This window comes from Trichomycterus rosablanca, chromosome 22 (assembly GCF_030014385.1).
Source record: "Trichomycterus rosablanca isolate fTriRos1 chromosome 22, fTriRos1.hap1, whole genome shotgun sequence".
Classification (NCBI taxonomy): Eukaryota; Metazoa; Chordata; class Actinopteri; order Siluriformes; family Trichomycteridae; genus Trichomycterus; species Trichomycterus rosablanca.
Window position 1 is genome coordinate 19538608 of NC_086009.1, and position 27895 is coordinate 19566502.

The window sequence follows — 27895 nt, forward strand, 5'->3', positions numbered from 1 at the left end:
CACCAGTGTGGAGGATTAAAAAGGAAAAGAAAAATTCTTCAATTCAAATTCATCACGGCTAGAGATTTGAGGGAGGAGCGTTTGGGGGCAGCAAAGCTATAAATCAGTTGGATGCTACATCCATGGCGGGAATAATAACACACACACACACACACACACACACAGTAGCAGCACACAGGGCCTACACTAAACGAATGTACTGTATGATCATAAATGTAATAAATGTAGTTCTGATTGTGGTGCACCAGTGGATCAGGATCTTAGTGTCGTACACAGTCGTAGATGATTAATTCAATTATTCAGTTTTGGACGACACGAGTCGTATGATTTTGGGAACCACGTAATGAGAGATTGATTGGAGTCGGTATATGACTAGCTGATCAGTGTGTGTGTGTGTGTGTGTGTGTGTGTGTGTGTATGTTGGGCTGGACGACTGTGTGGGGTATAGATCTCTCCATGGAGCCAGAGAGATCGATAGCCGGCGCGGCTGCCGTGATTGACCGAGCAAATGCAGTTTGATGAGATGGCCCTGAGCGTCGTATGCTAGCAGGCTAGTGGCACAGTGCTAACAGCTAGAGCGCGTTAGCATGACAGTTTCTTTACTGCGGTTCTGGGGTGTGTAGCGTTACAGCATTAGCGTACGCTTCTCTAAACGTGGAAGTGTGGGTGTGTTGCTCCGGATTCTCTTGGTGGAGGTTAGGAGGGTAGATTAGCGTGCTACGTAAATGTTAAACAGCGCCGGAGGGGGTGGATGTTCCAGGCTGGGATGTAAAATGTTAGTAAAATACGGCTGAGTGTAACATCTAGTCTTCTTAAGCTTGTTTCTTGATATTATTTAACTCTCACTCACTTTCTTAACGGCTTATCCAGTCAGGGTCGCTGGGGGTGCTGGAGCCTATCCCAGCTTTTCAATGGGCGCAAGGCACACAGTAACACCCTGGAGGGGGTCTGTCTATCTATCTATCTATCTATCTATCTATCTATCTATCTATCTATCTATCTATCTATCTATCTATCTATCTATGTGTCTGTCTGTCTATCTATTTACCTGTCTGTCTATCTATCTAACTGTCTGTCTGTCTGTCTGTCTGTCTGTCTGTCTATCTATATACCTGTCTATCTATCTATCTATCTATCTATCTATCTATCTATCTATCTATCTATCTATCTATCTATCTATCTATCTATCTATCTATCTATCTGCCTGTATGTCTGTCTGTCTGTCTGTCTGTCTGTCTAACTATGATGCTTTACTGGAATTATTATTTTCATTCTCAGCCTAAAAGCAGAATTTAAATTTTACTGCATTTTTACATGAAATAAAAGTAAGAACGCGTCTCCCAGCGTTCTGATCATGTTCATTTCCAGTTCTGATCTCAACAAGTGCTTTTTATTTCAGCCTCCAGTGGTGGATGAATGGAGATGAGGTCTAAACTGGGAGGACATGAAGAGAGGACGGGGTGATGGCAGGTTTCTGTGGGGAGATTACTCATCATCATCATCATCATCACTGCTTTATTAATGCACTGCACACCAAACAGGAAGTGAAGGAATCCCCCGCCTGGTGACTCAGTTCTTCAGACCGACTCCACAAACCTACAGATTATGAGTCAGAACGTTTTATCTCCGAGTCCTTTTGTTTCCTCTTGATTCGAATTACTTATGAGCTTCCGTACATCTCAGGAGTGAATTTCTGGTGATACTTTCTGTTACTGTTTAGATTTCCAAAGATTTTAAAAGTACAAATCTATTTCAGAGCAGAATATTTAACTTTATAAAACGGATAGTTCCGGTCCTAAAATCTGATTGGCTGAGCCGCGTTCGAAGCCGTTGTAAAATCCCCGATAAACGCACACCTATGACCACCTCACATCATTCCATATTAATACGCCACTGAATCGAAAAAGTTAATGTCATTTTCGCCCTCATGTTGCCTAGCAACACTGTTAATCGAACTATTTTGCGTCGCGGAAGAATGCTTTATTGTAAGTTTATACACGATAAATACTGTACATTTATGAATTAAACGTTGTTGTATTTATTATATTTTTTGTTGACCGCCGTTTTATAAAAGCAATAAGCCACTCGAGACCGTGCATTACTGTTATGATTTTAGCACGGGGAAAGAAGTTTTAGGCACTCCGCTTCGCGTCGTGCCAAAAACGTCATCCCCGTGCTAAAATCACAGTAATGCACAACCTCTCGTGGCTTATTGCTTTATTATAAACTACTAGTTTAGAATAGTGAAGAATACAGAAACTGTAGCTATTATTAATAATCTAATCCTATATGAACAGTGTTCACATGTTTTTATTAACAGATTTGTCCTGGTCAGGGTCGTGGTGGGTCTGTTTTTGTTGATTTTGAGTTATTAAGCAGCAACTTGGTTGATTTTAAGTGTATTATCTGACGGCTTAGTCTCAGAGGTAAACGGAAACCTATCTGTCTACCTGCCTGTCTGTCTGTCTATCTATCTATCTGTCTATCTAGCTATCTATCTATAATATCTATCTATTCTTCTGTCTGTCCATCCGTCCATCTAAGGTTAGTCTCAGAGATAAACGGAAACCTATCTGTCTGTCTGTCTATCTATCTGTCTCTCTATCTAGCCATCTATAATATCTATCTATCTTTCTGTTTGTCCGTCCGTTCATCCGTCTGTCTGTCTATCTACCTATCTGTCTGTCTGTCTCTCTGTCTTTCTATCTATCTATCTATCTATCATTAATTTTTTTTCCGTCCATGCGTGTGTTTTAGCAGCCGCCATTCGAGGCCTTGATCCATTATTTAAACAGACTAAAGATGAAAAAAACATAACTAAAGCTTAATCTGAGCCTCTTTCTTTAATTAACTCCCCCGTGATTACATTACAGTGTCCAGCTACCAGTAATTCAGTAAGAGTTTAAGGAAAGAGGGCAAAGCAACACGTCACATCACCCGTTTATTACTTCATGTGTTCGTGCCCTCATTATAACAGAAGTTGGCAGAATTCTTTAAGAAACACATTATATTAAGTCACATTAAGAAAACTTTTGCTAAACTTTTGAAGACTGAGATGTTGGAGAACCATCTGGCCAGGAACATGGGTACAGATGGGTACAGATGCAGGAAAGGAATGAAATAGGATAGAACAGAAGTGACGTGTTGGATCACAGCATGATGGTTATGAATGACATCGGCGCGCACCCACAGCGTACAGACCCTCATCGTGAGGAAGCTTTACATGATTCCACAGCGTGTTATTATCCTGACCTGAGGGGGTATTTCCAGCTCATCTCGTAAAGCTAAACACGTAAAGCTGAATGAAAGTTCTCATTTTTATAAACACTTGAATGACTGTGAAACCAGGAGGCTGAAACTATTATCCACAGTGCAGGACATTATCGGTCAGCAGATCCTTCTGTAAGCAGTTAGCACAAGAGAAGGTCTTAGTGATTAACCTATTGCTCTTTATATACCTGTATCCCACAGAGAGACCAGTATAAGGTCACTCAGTCCCAGCATGCAGTGACTTTGTGTTCTGATTTCAGCCCCATGAAGCTTAATACAGAACTCAGAGTAACTCAGATATAGTCTGTTAGTAGAGGAGACTAGTACCAAGTAGTAGATAGATAGATAGATAGATAGATAGATAGATAGATAGATAGATAGATAGATAGATAGATAGATAGATAGATAGATAGATAGATAGGTCGACAGACACAGACAGACAGACAGACAGACAGACAGACAGACAGACAGACAGACAGACAGACAGACAGACAGACAGACAGATAGATAGATAGATAGATAGATAGATAGATAGATAGATAGATAGATCTATTTTTAATTGAAGACTAGGACATGGTTGCATGGTTGTTTACAATCTGGTATTAATACACGTTTATAGACGTACTAGCAGTACTTCTGTTTATAAATGATTTATAGTAATAATCTCACTCTGTGTGATAACATTTTCCAGACCTAGGAACAAGGTGAACACGAACAATGTGCTAATCTTTGAAGAGAATCCACTTTTTGCAGTTAAGTAGCCCCGTTTCCACCTCCCGCCGTGATGGTAATTGGGTTTGAGCCTGAGTGTGTAAAGTCCAGCTGGGAGAAGTGGATCTACGCGGCTAATCGCTTATTTCACTCAACAGATTGCGGCACCCAGCGTTTCATTACTAACCATTAATAAAGCCCTACGATACAGGGCAGGGCAAAGTCGTTACTCAATACTACGTAACATTTGGCTTCCATGTTTTTCTGTTTTTAGTGAAAATAAATACACAGTAGAGAGAATAAGGTAAATCAATTCTAATCAAAAAGGGCACAAAACACAAATAAATAAGAATCCACCAGCCTGTCCTGGAAGGTGAGAGGAAAACTCTTCACAGACTGTGACTGGAGGTGAGGATTGAACCCAGGACCCATGTAGCTGTGCCAACATTACATTTTTACATTTACATTTTTACATTTTAAGCATTTAGCAGACGCTTTTATCCAAAGCGACTTACATTACAGTTACAGTAAACAGTCTTAGCAATTGTGGTTTAAGGGCCTTGCTCAGTGGCCCAACAGCAGCAACCTGGCAGTGGTGGGGCTTGAACCAGCATCCTTCTGATTACCAGTCCAGTACCGTAACCACTAGGCTACGGCTTGCCCCATTTTCATTTTACATGTTAAGCAGTTAGCGGACGCTTTTATGCACAGCAACTTACAATTATCATTAAGTACAATCTGAGCAATCGAGGGTTGAGAGCCTTGCTCAGGGGCCCAACAGTGGCAACCTGGCAGAGGTGGGCTTGAACCACCAATCTTCTGATTATTAGTCATGCCACCCTATAGGACACAGACTAGTAATCACATATATTTATGTAAATCTGTATGTATACGTATACTTTGTACATATTTATATCATTAATCATTCATTCACTGTTTGTTTAACCACTGCTTTACTGATTTACTGGGCGAAAGGAAGGAGACACCTTGGTCAACCAGTCAGCTCTATAATTATTGCCACCCTTGGGGCAATAAACAGCTTTAGCGCCGGCTGTGCCGTTGTTTCCTTTGGAGTGTGGCGGTGCTGCTGACCTGTTCAAAGCTCCTCCGATAAGACAAACTGTTTGATATGATGCAGTAAACGTGACTTATTGTACTAAAACAACGAGAGAGGAATTTTATTAGTGGAGGAACTTATGAGCAGTAATAATGAAGAGAAGTTTAGTGCTCCTGTCTCCTTCCTTTAGTACATTAAACCACGTTAAGCTTGATTTTTAACCAGAAGCGTTTTAGACTCTGGGAGAAGCTGATTCTGATTCTCACAATTTCTCAGAACCTCGAGCTGTAACACAAGTTTAAAAGTGAAACAGGGAGGAAAATCCAGATAAACACAGATACATGCGGAGCTTTCAGACACACAAATGCAGATTCGTCTCATATTCACACTTTGATGACGTTTTACTGCACCGCTAAAGCCGAGCACTGAACAAAGCGACAGAGAATTGGTCTGTCACTGAAAGTCTGACCATTATGGGGTTTTTTTTCTAGTAAAAATAAATACACAGTAGACCGAACAAGGTAAATCGAGCACAAATGTAAGAGGAAACTGCAATAAACAAGCTTCCCTGATCTCACTCCTTGAGCTGAAGTTATTCATCCCTCCGGCATGACAGCACTGAAAGTGAAATCTGTTCGAGTGTGTTCGCAGCACACACAGCATCCTGCCCGACGCAAATCATTTGTGAGGAATCTTTTCTACTCGGCGTCGTGAACATGTTCAAGGCCACTCCGCCGAATCATCCGCCCCCAACGTCTTCTTCAAACGGCGAGGGCTGTCACGACTTGAATGCGCCGCCATCGCAAGGACTGTTCAGTCACTGTAGCAATCACGGGCGCATTAACGTCCTGGAGCTGAATTCCTTTTTTACTCGATTCATTTCTAGCTCTAAACATCCAGCGCGGTAATATCGAGCGGCGACGCACAGCGGTGATGGAGCTCTTTCAAGGCCATTACCAGCTCCACTGTACCAATAATGTATTTGGCTCGGCCCCCTGAGAGAGGTGACCTAACTGCAGAACTCTCAGGAGTCCCCGCAGTCCGCTGCCTCATTCGTCAAAGCCGACCCTTTTATTTCTGTCCTCCTCCTTTCCTACCTCGTGCCTACCTATTTATAAAAAGAATACAAAAGTAGATCAAAAACTAGTTTACTCCCCTGGCTCGAGGCAGCACGTACAGCTGACTGCGAGAAGGGGTCACATCACGCGCTCCCTAAAAATAGACCGAAAACATGCAGAATTCATGCTGAAATAAGTGAAAACTGGAACACAGGGGCGCATTCGTTTCTAATCACTGTTTTACGGCTGCGGGTTAAGTGCCGCCCGGAAACACTAAATGCACAGCAGACGGGGTGCCAATCCAACACACACTCACACGTTCACTCAATTATTCACACCTAAGGGAACATAAAACCACCAATAAAATACAAATCCACCAGCCGGTTTGGGGCAGTGGGCAGAAAACATGCACATGAAGGTGAGGATTGAACCCGGGACCTGTGTACCTGTGCCACCATGCCACCCTACAGGGCACAGACTGGTAATCACATATATTTAGGAAATAATCAACTTCATTCCATAATTTAATGTATTTGGGGAACATCATGACAGATCAAGACACAATTTACCAGGGAAGAGGAACAGGGAAGAAGCAAATGTTTGTAATATAGCTGTAAGCACTTTTTAGCATCTGCTTGATCCTGGTCAGGGTCTGGTTGTGTCCACTACCTATCTAGGTAACACTTGGTCCAGGGTAGGATATAAATACCATGAACAGTGTGACCCAGTGAGTTTATCACAGTTCATACAAACCAAACTCACTTTACATGTACTCGGAAACTCACACACTGTACACTCAAGGAATTACACGTATTTAGGAAAAAAATCAACTTTATTTATTTATTGTCTGTTTTATCATCGTCATTACTGTGCGCCCAGGTGGCACAGCGGGATATTCCACTAGCACACCAGCGCCGAGATTCTGAACTCCTGGGTTCGAAACTCGGCGTTGCCACCGGTTGGCTGGGTGCCATCTAGCGGGCATAATTTGCAGTGCCTGCAGCAGACACGTTTCTGCTGACCGGGCTGTGTGGGTGGGGTCTTCAAACGCTGTGTAAGGACCCTGATTAGCAGATAGAGAGGCGCCTGTGCAGGGTGCATAGGTGAAAAAAGGGTTCCACTAAGGACTGCACGCGGGTCGACTGCAATCAGGGATCCTCCAGCAGTGGAGGACAAATTGACTACGATAAAATTGGGAGGTAATTAAAAAAAAGACGTCAATCACAAAACAATATTATTACTTATAAAGGAACTCTTGTTTCAGTAAGAACACTGAGCGGATTAAATTCCGCCCTCGCTGTAATAAAAAGCCCAAAAGTTTTTCTTTCTGCAGTAATTTCATGTTTTATCACATTGCTGACTGAACTTAATGAACGTGAATACAGAGGAAATAATCCCGTAACGACTTAACTCCGTCGACTTCATTGCTTTGACTGGGTCACCTTGAACGTTTCCTTCATTTCCGTAATTCAGAGGAAAACGCAGCAGCAGCTCGAGCTGTAGAACGTCCTACTATCTATTCTTTAAGCTCCAGAGCCGCTTCTCACTAACGACTAACGACTCTGCATTTTTTCTTCGTTCTGGAAGGTCTCTGAGCAATCCTAATTTTCATTCCAGAGTGCCGGCACGGAGTGTGCTAATGCGGGAATCCATTCCTACAATAAAGTAGGTTCGTTTTGTGAGTAAGTGCTGCATTCGACTTGCAGAGGAATTGGGGAAGTTAAAACTCAGAAATGATGCCCTATATAACCCGGAAAATAGGGAATTTATGTTTTGTTTGCTTTTTCAGGTGTTAAAAGCATTAATAGATTGATATTGTACTTATTTATAATTAAACCAGATCTATGACTGTGTTTATTGATCTTAATACTACACTACATGTATTTAAATGTAAAAATTGGCACTTTATTTCAATTTTCTAGCAGAAATTCCCATTTAACATGCAAATTTTGCTAGTCAGATGTCAAAAAATCTGGACGTTTTAGCTTCTGAGCATATTTTAATTTGTGTTTTGGGCACTATTCAGCCCAAATTTGATCCTGGTCAGGGTCGGAGTATGTCCAGAGCCTATCCCAATAGCACTTGGTCTGGGGGACAGTTCATCACACAGTTTACGCTTACTCGGATCTTAATTTCAGAACCTAGTTAGCCAATCCACCTACTGGAACTCACACACTGTGCACTTACAGGCGTGGAAATAACATGCTGAGCTGAAAATCAATTCTGAAGGGTGTGTCATTCATGCCACCTGCTGCAGGATCTATTCTATTAGTTTGTACTGCTGTACTTTGACTACTGATGAAGGTCTAGAAGATGATCAACTCAAACAGCAGCAATAGATGAGCGATCGTCCATCTACAAGGTGGACCGATTAGGTAGGAGTGTCTAATAGAGTGGACAGTGAGTGGACACGGTATTTAAAAACTCCAGCAGCGCTGCTGTGTCTGATCCACTCATACCAGCACAACACACACTAACACACCACCACCATGTCAGTGTCACTGCAGTGCTGAGAATCATCCACCACCTAAATAATACCTGCTCTGTGGTGGTCCTGTGGGGGTCCTGACCACTGAAAAACAGGGTAAAAGGAGGTTAAAATGCTTCTATATGGTAAGTGGAGCTGATAAAATAGACAGTGAGTGTAGAAACAAGGAGACGGTTTTAATGTTATGGCTGATCAGTGTATATTGGTGTGCAATAGACCAACGTTACTCCCTAACCCTGTGTAAAACGTATAGGGTACCATAATTCAGACAGACCTGACCTGAAACAACTCAATGCCTTGGTCAGAAAGTAAAGTCAAGTGAATCTAAACAGTTAAACCACTTTATCTTCTTCATTCCTCATAAAGCATCTTAATAATGTATCACTCATGGAGCTCGGCTCTGTTTGAACCTATTACATTTGTGCCTCGATTAACAATTATCATTCTTCTTCTCGTCCATGCTGTGCTCATTTATAATGGAAGTGCATTTCAATCGCTGTACGACTGTATGTTCCACATTCAGTAGGACGATATTTAATTCATGTCGGCCGCTTGCTGTCTTTTAGTTGCACGTCGCTGTGCTTGACATGGATGAGTAGCGTCAGAAAAGTGCATCTTAATGTAATTGTGCCGGGTACATTTATAAGCACTCTGCACGCTTAAACACTGACGCGCCGGCCGAGGGACGTTTTATATACCCCTTGATTCTGTAAGAGCAAAGTGAGACGCTGGAGAGATGTAATTCAACTGCACTTAAAATTAAGAGTCTGTGTGGATGCATTGATTTGCAATAATAATAATAATCTGCAAATAAAAGAAATTTTTTTTAACTATTCATAAAACTGACCGTTGATTTACAGTGGGGTGAACAGGTAACCACCCTCCTTTTCGATTGCCTCTCTTATTGCATGTTACTGTGAATAATTTCAGATAATATAACATTACACACAGAACATGAGGTAAAACTCATTTCAGACTTATTTAATCTATTTAAAATAGTTTTTATTTTATTTTATTTTTCAGAATTATTTAATTTATTTAGAATTATTTTATAATTCTAATATAATTTTATTTATTTAAAATTATTTCATTTATTTAGAATTATTTTATTTATTTTATTTATTTAGAATTATTTTATTTATTTAGAATTATTTTATTTATTTAAAATTATTTTTTTTATTTAAAATTTTTTTTTTTATTTAGAACTATTTTATTTATTTTATGAATTAAAAATTATTTTATTAATTTAAAATTATTTTATTTATTTAGATTTCTTATTTATTTAGAATAGAATTTTATTTATGTAGGGGACAAAGGGGCGCTCAGGTAGCGCAGGAGTAAACTATGCTAGCCCATTACTGCTTAAGTCTGAGGTGTAACTTGGTAATACAGCAGAACTACGATCCAAGATACAAAAGCAAGTTTAAATCCAAATAGCGGAAATGAAGCACAAATAAAACGTCTGCACTGGCCCGGTCCTGGTCAAAGTGCTGACTCAAACCCAGCAGAGATGCTGTAGGAAAATCAGAACTGAGCAGCTCATACCTGAATGCAGCGGATTTAATGCGGAGGGGTAAGATTCCTCCACAGTGATGTGAGAGAATAAGATTAAATTATATTCCGTGTTTAGAGGCGGTAATTGCTTTTATGGGTGATGTAATCAGTTATTAAGTTAAGAGGGAAATTTTCACACGGATGTTCTGGGTATTGGATCATTTCGTTCTTTATATTAAATTGAGTTTTACGAACCCAATGTGTTTTTAATCAAGTTCCCTGTGTTTATTACCGCATTGTTTAATGATCGGGAGTCATTTAGTGTGGCAAATATGCGATAACAGAGGCAATAAGAAAGGGGGGGTTACTTTTTAGAGCACTCAGTCTGATCTAACTGCACGATTTGTTTATTTTATTAGGATTTAAACTTCATACGTCAACGTTTTACACACTTTAGTTACATCCATCAGTCAAGATTGATCAGTTTTTAATGTCAAACACAGTCATGGACAATTTTGTATCTCCAATTCTCCTCACTTGGACGTCTTTGGACTGTGGGAGGAAACCGGAGCTCCCGGAAGAAACCCACACAGACACGGGGAGAACATGCAAACAGAAACTCCAAACAGAAACGACCTGAACTGCTCCACCTGGGAATCAAACCCAGGACCTTCTTGCTGTGAGGTGGCAGTGCTGTGCAACAGGCGAGCTGTGGTCAGTATTTACACGCGCACTTGAATAGCAGGATCAAAATCTCATCATGTATAAGCATGTGAGATCTGTGAGGCCGTTGCAGTAGGATTTTTTTTTACCGCAGACCCCAAGCCTGCGGATGATGGAATGCGACGTTCCCCGCTGACCATCTGCAGTAAAACACACCGAGCTGATTTACAGCCGAATCTATGCGGTCCTGGCAGCTACTTAAATAACAATGGCTCTGCGCTGAAGCACAATGACTGAAACTGCACTTCTGTCAGCAGTGTCGTTTAGTGAATACTGATTTCTATTCTGAGCAAAATGGGTGTAATTTAAAGTCGGGTATCGCCGCAGTACAGCCTTACAGTGACTGACCGCTTTTCGGCAGCTTTTAAAGAAATAAAAATGAAAGAGCATCAGGTGGAATTCCTTTATTAAGTACAAGAAAATAAGATTTTTATTTTACTTAGTTTGGCTTCCAGGGTGGCACGGTGGTGGAGTCGTTCAGGTCCTTTCTGTGTGTGGAATTTGCATGTTCTCCCTGTGTTCGCATGGGTTGCTTTCAAAAGCTCCGGTTTCCTCCCACAGTCCGAAAACAAGCAGTCAGGTTCATTAGAGGTACTGAATTTAAGTTTAAATTTAAATTTAACACCCCCCCACACACACACACACAGCTGGACAGTCAGGGTCCTTTCTGTGTGGTTTGCATGTTCTCCCTGCCTCCGTGTGGGTTTACTCTGGGTGCTCCGGTTTCCTCCCACAGTCCAAAAACATTCGAGACACTGAATTGCCCTATAGGTGAATGAGTGTGTGTATGAGTGTGTGTGTGTGTGTGTGTGTGTGCCCTGCGATGGACTGGTACCCCGTCCAGGGTGTTACTGTGTGCCTTGTGCCCATTGAAAAGCTGGAATAGGCTCCAGCACCCCAAGATCACTAAAAACACAGAATTGGGATTTTGATGGCAGCGTAAACACTTTGTTTGTATTAAATAAGAGTATTTAGCCCGGTTAAAACTGCACCAGTGCCTGAACCACTAAGCAGAGGGAGTCAAGAAATGAATAACTGCAGGATATAGAATTTAGGAAATTAAAGTTCCTAAATCGGCAGCGATCGATTAAAAGTGCCGAAGTTCGAACTCCATACTTCACCAGAATGAAAGTTCACAGTGTGTGGATCATCACGGCTCACGAGTGGAGCACAGTGTGTAACCAGTGATTCTTCACAAAACCAGTCGGATCTGCTTGACGTAAATGGCAGCCTGATGACACGACTGCTTTTGTTTTTAGGCGCACGGTCTATAAACGACTCTGCCAGGAGCAATTAAAGAGAAAATGTGAATTCACATCTCGGTGTAACAAACAGCACCCGGTTAGAATTGTTTCCACGGTGGCCGTGGGGGGAGTGTTATTACCTCTGAAGTAGACTCACAAGAAGCTAATTAAGAAACGTTCGCTTTTCACGTGAGAGATCAATGGTTTTATTTACGTACAGCAAATAACGTAATGCAAAAATAAAAAGCCTGCAGCTTTACTTAGACTGTTAAACGTATTGAGGGAAAACATACTGCTGTAAATGACACACGTCTGATGGGAGGGGGGTGGTCGAACAGCCTGGTCAGTGGGAGGTGCTCTGGCCAGTGCGCTCTCGTGCCAGCCACAAGTCCAGATGGAAGGGCATCCGGCGTAAAAAAAAAACAGTGCCAGATCAGGTCTGCATACCAGAATGATCTGCTCTAGTGACCCCTACATACACCGACCAGGCATAACATTACGACCTGATTATCTCTTCATCACGGCACCTGTTAGTAGGTGGAATATATTAGACAGCAAGTGAACATTTCATCCTCAAAGTTGATGTTAGAAGCAGGAAAAATGGGCGAGCGTGAGGATCTGAGCGAGTTTGATGAGGGCCAAATTGTGATGGCTGGACAACTGGGTCAGAGCATCTCCAAAAGTGCAGCTCTTGCGGGGTGTGTCCCGGTCTGCAGTGGTCAGTATCTATCAAAAGTGGTCCAAGGAAGGAACAGTGGTGAACCGTCGACAGAATCATGGGCGGCCAAGGCTCATTAATGCACGTGGGTCCGATCCAACGGACGAGCTACTGTAGCTCAGATTGCTGAAGAAGTTCATGCTGGTTCTGATAGAAAGGTGTCAAGAATACACAGAGCATCACAGTTTGTTGCGTATGGGGCAGCAAAAGGGGGACCAACACAATATTAGGAAGGTGGTCATAATGTTATGCCTAATAAGCATTCTGATTACTAGTCCAGTACCTTAAGTGCTAAAACTGCCTTAGTAGTAATGGGTTTTTAGAATGGGACGTCTAACAAGCTCATTGTCAGGTGTCCAAATACTTTTGGCCACACAGTGTAGTTTAAAATCTGGGTTCTTGTTCTTCAATGAAACACAAATAAGGTTTAATGATCACTGATTTTCACACTTCAACAAACTTATATAGTAGGTGATTGTTAATAATTATAAGAAATAATCTGAGGAAACTCTAGACAGTAAAGGAAAATTGTTGTTTACTATAACAGCGCTACACAAGAGTAAATTCGATAGGCTGCCATTTTTGTGAATTATAATTCAATAATTGTGTCGTTTTACTGACGAACGATGCAGCATCTCTGCAGATAGTGTGCACCGGAGACTGCGCTCGCAAATGACATCATGAGCACAGAAAGAATAAAGAGTAAAACGGCTCCACCGAGATCCACAAATCTACGAACTCACGACTGTGTAAACAGGAAGGATCACCAGCAGACCACAGCTTATACAGAAATATATACGCCATAAATAGCACATAAGCGCACCGGCGTCTGCCGTTGGGGTTTTACATACACCAGCAGACTTCAGTGCACCGATATCCACGATCAATACTGCAGGAATCAAAAGCAGATCCTCGTGCGATTTATATACACTCACTACCACATAAATATCTGTTAGCGCATTGATTAAAGCACTTTGTTTTACTGTAACCGAACGTGACGTAGCAGCGCAGCACAGCGACCGCAGTACATCAGTTTTATTCGACCTCCACGCTCCGGAAATTAGAATCGATTCAGAGTGACGCTCGTATCGTGGCACCTCGGCACCTCACTCTCGAGTTCACTTTCGAATCGAGATTGATGAGGGTATAATGTTTAGCATGGATGCATACAAACCCGGATCAACAGACTTTTTTAAAGCAGTCCTTTAATGTTGGCATGGATGATAAAAGAATATAGATGGACTCTTTGGGTGGCAGAGTGGTGCAGTGGGTAACACTGTTGCCTCACAGCAGGAAGGGCCTGGGTTTGATTCCCTAGCCGGGCGGAAAGGGGGCCTTTCTGTGTGAAGTTTGCATGTTCTCCCTGTGTCTGTGTGGGTTTCCTCCGAGTGCTTCAGTTTTCTCCCAGTCAGGTTAATTGGAGCTACTAAGATTGCACCCTGGCAACCTATCCAGGGTGTTTCCTGCCTTTTATCCAATGAATCAGACCCACTGCAACCCTGATCAGGATACAGAGGTGGTGAAACAGACAGTGAATGAATAAATAAATGGAGTCCACAGATGCAAGAATTAGTGGATGGATGGATGGCTAGATGGATGGGTGGATGAATGGACGGGTGGATGGATGGATGATGGATGGATAATGGATAGAAGGGTAAATTTTACAGGCCAGTTTGATGAATACAATTGTATATATATATATATATATATATATATATATATATATATATATATATATATATAGGTTTTGTATATATATATTGTGTGTATATATATATATAGGTATATAAATGCTTGGATGAATAAATGGATGGAGGTGCAATAGACTAGATGGAATAAATAAACATAGATGACTGGATGTTCGGTTTCAGTTAAAAAACTATAAACAAAATGTCCCACAAAGGTCGTGCAGCTAAGCTCATCACAATGACAACAGAAGAGCCGAGTCAGAGAGCCCATCATTACCCACGTTTCATCCCACTCTACAACCTCCACTTAACGTTCCACTTCAGAGCTCAAGGGTCATTTATGATCCAAAAGTACACTTTATCTTTAAAGAGTTCACCGACAAGAGGGTGTGATGACAGAACGAGGGTCGCAGCACAGATGCACAGATGCAAAGGTGGTGCTGGAGCCTATCCCAGCTTTTCAATGAGCGCAAGGCACACAGTAACACCCTGGACGTGGCGCCAGTCCATCGCAGAGCAGACACACACACACACCCATTCACCTATAGGGCATTTCAGTGTCTCCAATTAACCTGACTGCATGTTTTTGGACTGTGGGAGGAAACCGGAGCTCCCAGAGGAAACCCTTGCAGACACGGGGAAAACATGCAAACAAGCACAGAACACGGACCGCCCCACCTTGGGATCAAACCCAGGACCTTCTTGCTGTGAGGCATCCCACCGTGCTGCCCATGAACCAAACTCAGCATTTTGATATGTTTCTAATTAAAATCATCCCTGACTAAAGCATTTGAATGAAGTTCTGATAAACGACGAGCACCAAAATAAAAGCCCAATAAAACTGAGGAGAAAAACGGCAAACACGGTTCTTGTTAGCTTTTATCCAATAAGCTTTATTTTTCCAATAATTTCCATACAGAGAAATGAAACGGATCAATAACCTGGTCTGTAATAATAATCTGTTATCCAGGACAAGCTGCTCAGCGTTCACCATCTCCATCTGGCTTTTAAACTTATTTGCAGCATCGATATTGTTCTATCAGACATCAGTTAGACTTTAAAATGCATTTCAGTATGTTTCATTATCGTACCAGAGAGCTTCTTTTTGTCCGAGCGGGTTCTCCATGAGCTCAGCTCCTTTATCGAATGACTTACAGGTTCTAAATGTGTTAACAAACACCTGATTTATGTTAAATCAATATCTCTGTCATTCAGGCTTGAAAAGTACCTGTGTGTGCATTGACCTGTCTGGGCGGGAGGGGAGGATCTCTGCTTCGAACCACGACACTATGATGCGCATGAGTAACGTCAGAATTAAATGAGGCAGAGGGGGTTCATACAGTCTAATCTAACCGTCTGGTGAGCATCGTAATAATCAGTACTGGCATGTTTCTCCTGTCAGTAGCAGGTCATGGCTTAGCATCAACATTTCTGCTAAAACGTACAAAAAATTAAGATCTGAACAGGCCCCCGTCTTCACCTCTTTTAATTAGTAAGTTTGGCCATTTTCAGGTGGTGGTGTGTTAGTGTGTGTTGTGCTGGTTTGAGTGGATCAGATACAGCAGCGCTGCTGGAGTTTTTAAACACCTCACTGTCACTGCTGGACTGAGAAGGTCTAGAAGATGACCGACTCAAACAGCAGCAATAGATGAGCGATCGTCTCTGACTTTACATCTACAAGGTGGACCAACTAGGTAGGAGTGTCTAATAGAGTGGACAGTGAGTGGACACGGTGTTTAAAAACTCCAGCAGCGCTGCTGTGTCTGATCCACTCATACCAGCACAACGCACACTAACACACCACCACCATGGCAGTGTCACTGCAGTGCTGAGAATCATCCACCACCTAAATAATACCTGCTCTGTGGTGGTCCTGTGGGGGTCCTGACCATTGAAGAACAGCATGAAAGGGGGCTAACAAAGCATGCAGAGAAACTGATGGACTACAGTCAGTAATTGTAGAAATACAAAGTGGAGCTGATAAAATGGACAGTGAGTGTAGAAACAAGGAGGTGGTTTTAATGTTATGGCTGATCTGTGTATGAACAGTCGCTTAAGAGCACTAGGTGAAATTACAAGCATTGACCGGAGTAGTGCAAAGCATCCCTACAATGGACTCTGGAGCAGTGAAGAATCCTGCTCCATAGAACTAGGAGAGCTTGTTTTCTTTCTCCCTGCTTGTCCCATTTTAGAAACGCCCGAAAAACCATCACTCCCTTTGCTAAATGGGTTACATATTGTGTCCGAAATATATATATATATTGCTGCTGTAGTTCATCCTAGTATTGATTAAACTATACAGGACGGTACAGTTTTCCTACCTTTTTTTGGAAGGAGAGGGTATTTTATGGTCACTACAATGTTTTTGGTCAGCTGTGTGATGTTCCATTACCACAGCACACACACCGAAGCAAACACAAGAGCTTAACTGATTGTGTGGGTATCTGAATCTCCTGTTGTCTGTCGGAGAAACCCAAGGAACAAAAGCGACTGGGCAGAGAAGATTAATCTGTGGCTATACTGGGAAAAACGTGGAGAAGGAAAAAAACATCTATGATCCACATTCTGTACTTCATCTGTTAGACACGGTGACACGGAGATCTATGGCTGCGAGTGGAGCTGAATTACTGGGCTTTATTAATCACGTGACTGCTGACAGGGTGAATTCAGAGCCCAGTTACACCAGCAGGGTTTACGCTCAGCCACTGGTTTTAAACTGAATTTCCACAAATATAACATTTCTGAAATACTGTATATGCAACACTATTTATTTCTTTTTACCGTTCATGAACACTGGAGAACAAGAGTTTGTGTTTTGAAGTGTGTGAAGTGTGTGAAGTCCAATCCAAAACCTCTATCCTGGGGTTGTTTGTACTGTGTCCCACCCCCAATATTAAGCCTTGTCTTACATTTACTCTGCTCTTATCCAGAGCGACTTACAGAAGAGCTTCAACAGCAAACATTTTCCTACTTTAGTTTAGGTAGACAACAGTCCAAGAATCTGCTGAAACCCTGTTAGAACCATTTTTTAATAAGTTCTCAGCTTAGGTGCTTAGTAAAGAAATGATAAAGGGTTTTAATTGTCTTTTGAAGACGTTGAGAGACTCGGATGTTCGGACAGACAGAGGAAGCTCGTTGCACCACTTGGGTGCTGGTACAGAGAAGATCCTTGATGCTCATCTTCCTTGAGTTCTGGGTGGTGGATCAAGACGAGAGACACTAGTGGCTCGGAGGTTGCATGGTACAGGGCGGGGTTTTATTAGACCTCGAAGGTAACTTGGGGCTGGTCCATTTTTGGCTTTGTAGGCGAGCATCAGTGTTTTAAACTGAATGCGGGCAGCTACAGGAAGCCAGTAAAGGAAACGCAGATGAGAACTGTGTCATTTATAAAGCCAAATGTATTTTAGTCACTTTTATAGCATACCAGGCCGGATGCCCTTCCTGATACAACCTCCAGGCTTGGGACCAGCACTGAGAGCGCGTGCCCCCCAATGGCGAGGCAGTTTCGGCCATCCGCCCAGACATTAGCAAATCCTAACCATGCAGACACCTGAGCGGCGGCTATATGGTCGACAAGGGTTAATGGAAATTGGTTTGTGACTCTCTGTGCACGACACGGATCACCATACGAGATTAAAAAAACTGTCGCCTACTGCACACGTGTCAGAGGGGGCGTGTGTTTTATTCACGGTCCTTCGTGGTCATATAGAAGTATTAAAAACTATTTAGACCCTTTGCTGTGGCAATCCAAACTGTGGTCAGGTAAAAAAAAAAAACAGGAGCAGGTTTTTATTTTATGCATTGCTTATATTTACATAGCTTTAAAGTAGAAAACATTTATATACAAAAGATGTCGTGACATATTAGGTACAAGTGTGTGTTTGTGTGTGACTTTAGTCGTGATATACTGACATCAAAATCCCATAATGCTGCATGTTTGAGTCCCGAGCATTTATCTGTGCGTCTTGGAACAGCAACACCGGTTAAAATGCAGCAGGTTCTCACACTGCAGCAGCGTGTGCTCGTCTCCTGTAGTAGATTATATAAACCAAACACAACTGCACTGCGCAGTCGAGCGTGAGGATTATCCGGCGAGGGGCAAATCAAATGTACGATAAGAAGCAGGTAATAGACGGTGCCGCGAGTGCCAAATTATCTGCCGTCCCTGAGCTCGTTCAGACAGAAGACTGCGGTACAGGACGAACAAGTCGCTTTAACTGCGATCGCACCAGAATAGAATGAAGACGGCAATGCAGATGAGACACGGTTTAAAGATACACACGAGAGTTAAATACGGCTGGAAATCATGCTGGAATTTTTCAATCCCATTCAATCTGTATCCTGTTATTTGGCAAATTGCTGCCATTCCTATAGAGCAGCGGCCCCCAACCTTTTTTGCACCACGGACCAGTTCCTTATAAGATATAATTTCACCGGCCGCTCAGGTAAAACACGCTAGCACACCAGAGCTGACATTTTGAACTTGTAGGTTCGAAACTCAGCTCTGCCATCCGGCTGGGCTTGGCGGCTACATTAACAATGATTGGCTGTTGTTCATACAGGGTGGGAAGCCGGATAGGGACCTCTGCAGGCTGGTTGATGGCGTCTGCACAGAGTCAAGGAATAATGCATCGATCAGGGTGTGGCTCTCTTGTGGTACACAAAGCTGATCCATATATGAACTCGCCTCGTGCAGGTGAAAAGAAGCAGTCGGCTACTGCACACGTGTCGGAGGGGGCATGTGTTCATTTTGTTCCCCACAATCAGAAGAATTTCGCGGACGGGCGGGGCGGGCGCATACCAGGCTGGATGCTCTTCCTGATGCAAGCCTCCTTTTTCTCTCCAGGCTCGGGACCAGCGCTAAGAGCGCACTGACACAAGTGTCTGCCAATGGCGAGGCTGTTTCGACCCTCCGCCCGGACGTTAGCCAAACCTAAACATGCAGACTCCTGAACGGCTGGGTGATGGTCAATATGGGATAAGGGAAAATGCTGCGTGACTCTCTGTGCGTGATACGGATCCCCAGATGAACCCATCTGGATATAATTTCACGGACAAGCGGTGGCGGACGCATACCAGGCTGGATGCCCTTCCTGATGTAAAATGAAACTATACGACGGGAATGAAATAGGTGTCGACCACGTCAAGAGGTGGTTGAGGACCACTGCTTAAGAAAACTCACACATAATCCAAACAGAATCATTCTGATAACTCAGACAAGCTTTACTGTACATCGCTACATAGGTATTTAAGACCCTTCACGTTTACCTTGTCTGCCATGATCATGGACGAGCCCCCGTGAATCCCCAGGATGGGTATCAGCGTCTGCGAGGAAATAAAATCCAAAATCTGGGCGATGGCTTCCTGGTCGGTGCCGTCCCCGAACACCACACCGTGGATCTTAGTCCCAGACATGAGATCGCACACGTGAGTGATGATGCTCTTGGGATCCGTCTCATTGACCAGCAGCGTGACCACGTTGACGTCGATTGGGTCGTCCTTGCTCCATAAGGCCCGGATGTCCCGGTCCGAGATGTAGCGCGTCCGGCCCAGTATGACGGCAATGTTCAGAATAGGAACCTTCTCGGCCGTGTGCGCTACACTCACCAGGGTCAGGAGGGCTGGAAGAATCCGGAGTACCAGACTGGAAAACCCCATAGTGCTCGACTTCATTCCCTGTTGGTAGAAAACATGTGGTGTTAGCGGGATGCTCAAACTATTCGATTCCTTGTACTTTTATTTACTTGTTTATAAAAGTTTTGGCTTGAATTGGCATCGAGAGACGATTTAAAAGTAGAAAATTCTATAGTTCAGTCAGTGCAGGTACAATAACGAGCTGCACTCTCACCCCCACAGTCTACCCTATTACGTTTTGGTTACGTTACATGATCTAATGATCACATCCCGCCTATCAGTACCATCAGCGATTTTGGCAATACCTCCGCACGCCTAGTGCCTGGAGCCCCCACCCCCTCTGCCCGGATTGTGGATTTAACTTGGCACTAGGAAGTACCAGCATCGCTCCTGTAGTGTGAGACGTTAAGAAATTCGATTTGTGAGTCTCTCAGTCTCTGAGGCCTTGGAAAATTTCTGCCATCGGCACGAACGGCTAGTTCAAGCACAGCAACCAATAACAGCCTAGAAATGAAGAGAAAAGAAGAACCATGCCAAGTCCATGCCAGAAAACCAAACAAATCTGGTTGAACGGCATCAATTCTACCAAGTAAAGTGGCTAAAGTTCAAACTGAGTTAAACTGAGTTGGGTGAAAACTGCTATAAGACATATAAATAAATAAAACCTTATGTATAGAGTACAGTACTCTGAAGCTTCACAGCAAGTCAGGTTAATTGGAGCTGCTAAAATGGACTGCCAACCTGTCCAGTGTGTTTTGCCCAGGGAATTGTACCCACTGCGACCCTGATCAGGATAAATCGGTGTTAAAACAGACAATGAATGAATTAATTAATTAATATACAGTACAACAAATACAGTGGCTTGTGCAAAAGGGGTCTCGGTGGGTAGCACTGTCGCCTTACAGCAAGAAGGTCCTGGGTTCGATCCCCAGATCGATCCCCTCATGTCTGTGTGGGTTTCCTCCAGGAGCTCCGGTTTCCTCCCACAGTCCAAAGACGTGCAGTCAGGTTAATTGGAGCTGCTAAAATTGCTCTGTGTGTGTCTTTGCCCTGTGATAGACTGCCGACCTGTCCAGAGTGTTTCCTGCCTTTCGGCCAATTAATTGTACCCACTGCAACCCTGATCAGGATAAAGCGGTGTTGAAACAGACAATGAATGAATGAATGAATGAATGAATATACAGTACAACAAACACAATGGCTTGTGCAAAAGGGGTCTGGGGCGACATGGTGGCTCGGTGGGTAGCACTGTCTTCTCACAGCAAGAAGGTTCTGGGTTCGATCCCCACGTGAGGTGGTCCGGGTCCTTTCTGTGTGGAGTTTGCATGTTCTCCCCCGTGTCTGTGTGGGTTTCCTCCGGGGGCTCCGGTTTCCTCACACAGTCCAAAGACGTGCAGTCAGGTTAATTGGAGCTTCTAAAATTGCCCTGTGTGTGTGTGTGTGTGTGTGTATGTGTGTTTGCCTGTGATGGACTGCCAACCTGTCCAGTGTGTTTTGCCCAGGGAATTGTACCCACTGCGACCCTGATCAGGATAAATCGGTGGTAGAACAGACAATGAATGAATATACAGTACAACAAACACAATGGCTTGTGCAAAAAGGACCTGAATACTCTCTGAACCCACTGTTCACGTCCTTTTGTAGACTTTTCTCTTTTTACTCCCTGTGCAGTGTTAACCTCTGTCTCTGAGTAAACGGAGCTACTAAATATAAACATTTACTAGCAGCTGTCCTGCCTTCCAGGCCACATATAAATATATTTTAAGAGAGAAGCTGTGGGCCAGTTAAAATCCATCCACAGGCACATCAGGCCTGCTAACTGGACCTCAGAAGGGTCTTATATAGCGTTCAAATGCTGTCCTGTCAGGGCCATGCACCGACACCCCTCTGATTATTGTTTATATAACATACAGTTACATACAGTCGCACATATTTTACTTTCATGTTTATACATGCAGATGTTTAATACTTAATATATTCAAATGTAAAAGCAAAAAAAGGCCACAAGGGCGGCTACTTGAGCACCACCCGGGTCCATCTGTGCACATGCCTACATATTACATACCATGTACTAAATTATATACCATGTACTGTATACTGTGTACCAGTAATGCTTCATTATTTGAACACTATATAGCCAACAACATGTAATCATTCCTCCTAACTACTGAGTTTCACTGTTTTGGATGAAGGGCGACACGGTGGCTTAGTGGGTAGCACTGTCGCTTCACAGCAAGAAGGTCCTGGGTTCGATCCCCAGGCAGGGCAGTCCGGGTCCTTTCTGTACGGAGTTTGCATGTTCTCCCCGTGTCTGCGTGGGTTTTCTTCCGGGAGCTCTGGTTTCCTCCCACAGTCCAAAAACATGCAGTCAGGTTAATTGGAGACACTGAATTACCCTATAGGTGAATGGGTGTGTGTATGTACGTGTGTATGTGTGTGTGTGCCCTGCGATGGACTGATGCCCCGTCCAGGGTGTTACTGTGTGTGTAAATAGTATAATTTAGTACAAGAACTGCTCATCTGATTGGACTGAAGTGGATTAAAGCAGACCGCTACTCCACGCCAAAGTGCATGAAGCACACTGTCAAGTCAAGTGAAAGGAGATAATGTCTATTATAAGTCTATAAGACTATTTTAAATGGTTTGGATGTAGTAAAGTGAGATTTGATACATATACTGACAACATTTAAGGAAGGCTGTTTCCTATTTCAGCAGAACAATGTGCAGAATGAAATAATAATCAATAAACTTCACTAATGCACTTTCAGCTGAATGAAAACCATTCATGTTCCAAAATCTGCTCAGTAGATTTTAATCAGACGCTTTTAGTAGATTATTTTTCCCCCCAAATAGTCACTTCACAGCGTGCATGTATATTATTCTGCAAATACAACAGCACAAAATACTGTATTAGAGCCTGAAAAGGTTTTATATATGAATCCTGTGTTGCTATCTGGGCGATGAGGAGCTGGTGAAGAGCGGATGATGAAGATCCCACATGACACTGAAGCTGAGCAGCAAGCAGAGCAGAAGAGAAGCGCTCTGACATCATCACACCACAAACGTACATGCAGAGAAGGAGGTAATGAAGCCTCCTGAGCTAATGTGACCTACATGCAAGAGCATGGCGCGTATGATCACCGTAGATCATACGGATCAGAGAACGGACAGGTGAAAGTTGGATGAGACGCAATATGGCTGAAGCACAAATGACCACTGAAGCGTAATAACGGCATCGTAGTTTTTATTGGCTCGTGTAATGTGTAAGTAAAGGAGCTAATGAGAGAGTTTGCATTCGTTAGGGGCAGTTGTAGCCTAGTGGTTAAGGTACAAGACTGTTTGCCACTGTTGGGCCCTTGAGCAAGGCCCTTAACCCTTAATTGCTTAGGCAATATACTGTCACTACTGCAAGTCGCTTTGGAAAGTTGGGGTCTGATCACAGGGTCAGTCATTGTACAATACCTGTGGAGTCAAAAGGTTCAAGGGCCCAACTGTGGCTTGATGGCAGAGCTGGCATTTGAACCCACAACTCTACCCACTAGGGGTGTCCTGTCCTGTCCACTGACCATTAAAACCAGAGTACCAGTGTTAGAAATGTGTTTCAACTTTGTATCTTTTGTTTATGCTCATAAATATGAGGTACCAGCCTTGTAGTTACACGGTTGCCATTTTAAGCCCCACCATCACCAACTGGGCCCTTTAGCAAGGCCCTCAACTCTCAATTGTTCAAATTCTAATCAGTCATAATTGTAAGTCAAGTCGGGTTCGAATTCCGGCTCTGCTACCAGAGGGCTGGGCATCTTCTAGCAGGCATAATTGGCCTCCAGTCTGCTGGCTGGAAAAGACCAGACTAAGGGGTGGGGTTATCAGCGCTGTGGGAGGACCTTGGTTGCCCAGGACGCCTGTACAGAAGGTGGAGGAGCACAGAGACCGGGCGTGGCTCTCTGTACTCAAAAGTATGGGTGAATAAGAAAGGATTTGTGGGGATATATACCCTCCTTGGAGGCCCCAGCAGTGGATTGGCTATGCTAAATTGGGAGAAAAGGGGAGGAAAAGGCATAAAAAGATAATAAAAAAGAAGTCCACACAGTCAAGCAAGCTTTACCCTGCTACGAGTTACGAGGCTCCTCTAAACTCTGCAGAAGTTTCATGGCTGGATAATCAGAAGTACGTACAGAGAAGAAAACGTTGAGTCATTAAATCCACACTGTACCTGCGGCACTGTACCTGCGGCACTGTACCTACTACCAAGCGCTTTTATTATTATGCTTTATTCCTTCTATCAGGTGCATTGCAGAAAGTGAGAGGATGAGTGAGGATAAGGGATTACCTTCAGATTCCTAAATCAGGGTCTCAATTGTGTGTTCCAGCAGAACCAATAAATGGCTAAATCAGCTTATTAAGCTTTTGGAATTGCCTTTCCAAAGTCCTGATCTCAACTCTTTATCTTTATCTCCACCTCGACTCTTAATTGTCTGTATTATTGTCTGTACTCGAGTTCGGTCCATGCCTGATAACCAACTAATTTGCTTGAGATTTACTGTTATTGAAGCACGGTCAAAGATTGTTTGTACCTGAAGCTTGTAGACCTTCTAGGCTATGGCTTGAAAATGGAACACCTTTATATGTGCAGTTGTAGCCTAGTGGTTAAGGTACAGGGCCAGTAATGGAAAGGTTGCTTGTTCAAGCCCCATCACTACCAGGTTGTCACTGTTGGGCCCTTGAGCAAGGCCCTTAATCCTCAATTGCTCAGTTATGGCTGAAAACAAGAATATCCGATTTGGCTGTTGCAGCCAAGCCTAGCTGGACTAATAATCAGAAGGTCGCTGGTTCAAACCTCACCAGTGCCAGGTTGCTACTGTTGGGCCCTTGAGCAAGGCCCTTAACCCTCAATTGCTTGGACAGTATACTGTCACAGCACTTGGTGTATTGGGTGCTTTGTATGTACAAACCCCCTTCTGGAAAACAAGAATGTCTGATTTGGCTGTTGTAGCCTCTGATTAGTAATCAGAAGGTTGCTGGTTCAAACCTGACCACTGCCAGGTTGCTACTGTAGGGCCCTTGAGCAAGGCCCTTAACCCTCAATAGCTCAGACAGTACACTGTCACAGTACTGTAAGTCGCTTTGGATCAAGGAGTCCGCTAAATGCTGTGAATGTAATTGTTGTCTTAAACCTTTCACTGATCAACTTAATTATATTTAATAAATCCAAACATTTATTCATGTTTGCAACACACTCAGAAAAGTTGGGACAGAGGCATGTTTACCGCTTTTTGGTATTTTTTTTTTATTACAATACACTTTTTAATAGTTTGGAAACTGTGGAAACTAATTATTGCAGTTTTGTGAGCACTCTGTGATGCCATGCTGTTGTAGAATGCTGAAAGTCTGAAAGTCTGGCATCGTCCTGCTTAAATAACCGTGGACTTTCTGGGGAGAAAATAGCAGCATATGTCTCCCTAACATCCTAAAATCCCGAATTCTGTCATCACATTTGTGCAAGTCACCCAAGCCTAGGCGCTAATGCAGACCCATAGCATAACAGATCTTTCGGCTTTCATATCTCTCAACGATAACAGTCTGGATGGTCCTTCTCATCTTCTTATGTTCTTTTTTATCTGTTTGGCACAATGTGGTGAGCTACGACCCATCTTTAGTTCCAGAACTGAGCCTTTGGTGGCTCCTCTTTTAATAGCCGATTATGACGCCCCTTCACCTGTTACCAATTCACCTGATTACTGTGGAATCTTGAATATTCTATAAATGTTTGACTCTTTATTTCATTTCTGTCCCAACTTTTTTGACCGTGTTGCAGACATCAGATTTAAAATGTGTTTATATTTACAAAATATAATCAAGTTGGTCAGTAAAAATATGAAGTAAATAATAGTAAAGGTTTAAGAGAATCTATTTAGGTCTGTCTATATAAACTCATGACTTTAAGTGAATCATTGCTGGCTGTACACAACTCAGGGAACCTGGGTTTAAGCCTTGAGTTTGGCATGTTCTTTCTTTCCCCACCTCCAACCAAGGTGTAGGGGTGCATGCTCTGTGGTCCTGCCATTCGCCTTATATTTCAAAATAGGCTCTTGACCCACCATGACCGGAATAATCCATCTGGCAGATAAACCATCCATTCATAGTCTGTTTTACCACCACTGCTTCATCCTGGTCAGGGTTGCGGTGGATCTGATTAATTTGGTCAAAGACAGGAAACACCTTGGACAGGTCCATTACAGGGCAGACAGTCTTTGGGCTTGTGGGAGGAAACTGGAGCACCCGGAGGAAACCCACATAGACACGGGGAGAACATGCAAACTCCACACAAAAATGACCCTGGGGAATCGAACTCAGACCCTTCTTGCTGTGAGGCGACGGTGATATCCACTGTGCCACTGTGCCACCTCTGGCAGCTACCATTAACATTTACATTTTAGGCATTTATCCAGAGTGACTTACAAATATGACTGAACACGATTTTATCACAACTTGCTCAGGGGCCCAACAGTGGCAACTTGGCAGTGAGCTACCGCTGCCTGCTACTGCTGCATCAAGACTAAATACTACCATGTGTCTAGTGTCTATGTTGGCATGTTCTTCACTTAGGTTTCCCCCTGGGTTCTCCAGTCTTCCCATGGCAACCGTGTGTGTGTGTGTGAGTGTGTGTGTGTGAGTGTGTGTGTGTGTGTGTGTGTGTGTGTTCGCTGGAGGTGATGTTAATTTCTGCAAGAATTAGCTTTATGCACCACGTGCGCCCCCTGTCGGTGCGTCCTCACCGGTCCGTACAGCCTCGCAACCTGATTCCGATTTAGGACGCGCATCGTGCGCGATTAATGTCGTGCTGGTGCTGATTTTATGCTAAGGTTACGTGTGCACTTTGTATACTGTAAACGTCTCGAATGGAGCATGCAATCTGTTTTATTCAACTAAGAAATGCTTCAGGTACAGACTTGTTCAAGGCAGGCGGACTGAAACAGCAAAGCTTGCTGTTTTTTGTTCGCAGGAGCACAAATATGTGCAATTTCATGTCTGACTAAACATTTGGAGAATAAATGTGATGTAGATCGTTTTGCATTGTGATCGTGCAGTGCGTGTGGGACGCAGGGACTCCGGAGACTCACTCGTATGATCGATTAGTTTCCCACCAACACTAAGATCAGAAAGTCCTACAGATTTACATTTGATTTCCAACCCAAGTCTTGTGCATTCTGTTTATGTAGCTGTATTTATTATGTATCTATTACATTCCCCTATTGCATTTATTTCTGCATGCACCATGACGCATGATGCAGGGTTCGCACACCAGCTCTCTTAAATCCTACCTAAAATGCAAACCAGACTTAAAGAGTGGTTTAAATACAATTCAGATGTCGCACCGAGGGACTCTCATGCATAGCAGAACGTCTTTAACACTGTATTCCTTGCACAATCTTGTGCACTTTGGAGCGCGTATGCGTAAAAACAGAACCGCGTTCGCACAGAACAGCGCGAAACCAGAACAAGCAAACCCCCCGTACTCACAGCATCATCTCTCCTCCAGACTGGTCCAGAATTGCAGTGGTGGACATGGCAGCAGCCTTCTGGGTCCTGCCTGGCTACAGATGATCGAACGATCCCGCTTATTATCCCGCTTAGATCACATTAAATCCAAAGTGGTTTGTTGGCGTCTGCGAGCTTTAGCCATGACTTTGTGCCCGCGATACCGCATCCAGCGCTGGATAGCAGTGCGCGCACACATACACAATCAGAGACACACCAGCATCCGTAGCAGCATCAGCATCATCAGCATCAGTGGGTCTGAGAGTGAAGA

General features: G+C 43.3%; 1 protein-coding gene across 1 annotated transcript in view; it reads right to left on the reverse strand.

The window, feature by feature from the left end:
* Window positions 1–27860, reverse strand: part of grin2aa (glutamate receptor, ionotropic, N-methyl D-aspartate 2A, a) — a 128234-nt gene extending 100374 nt beyond the window's left edge. Inside the window, exons 1-2 of the mRNA XM_063018393.1 lie at window positions 27607–27860; window positions 19720–20127 (exon numbers count right to left, since the gene is read on the reverse strand). Of these exons, the coding sequence (XP_062874463.1) occupies window positions 19720–20124 (405 nt within the window). The 5' untranslated portion in view covers window positions 20125–20127; window positions 27607–27860. The remainder of the gene's footprint in view (window positions 1–19719; window positions 20128–27606) is intronic.
* Window positions 27861–27895: the final 35 nt, after the last annotated feature.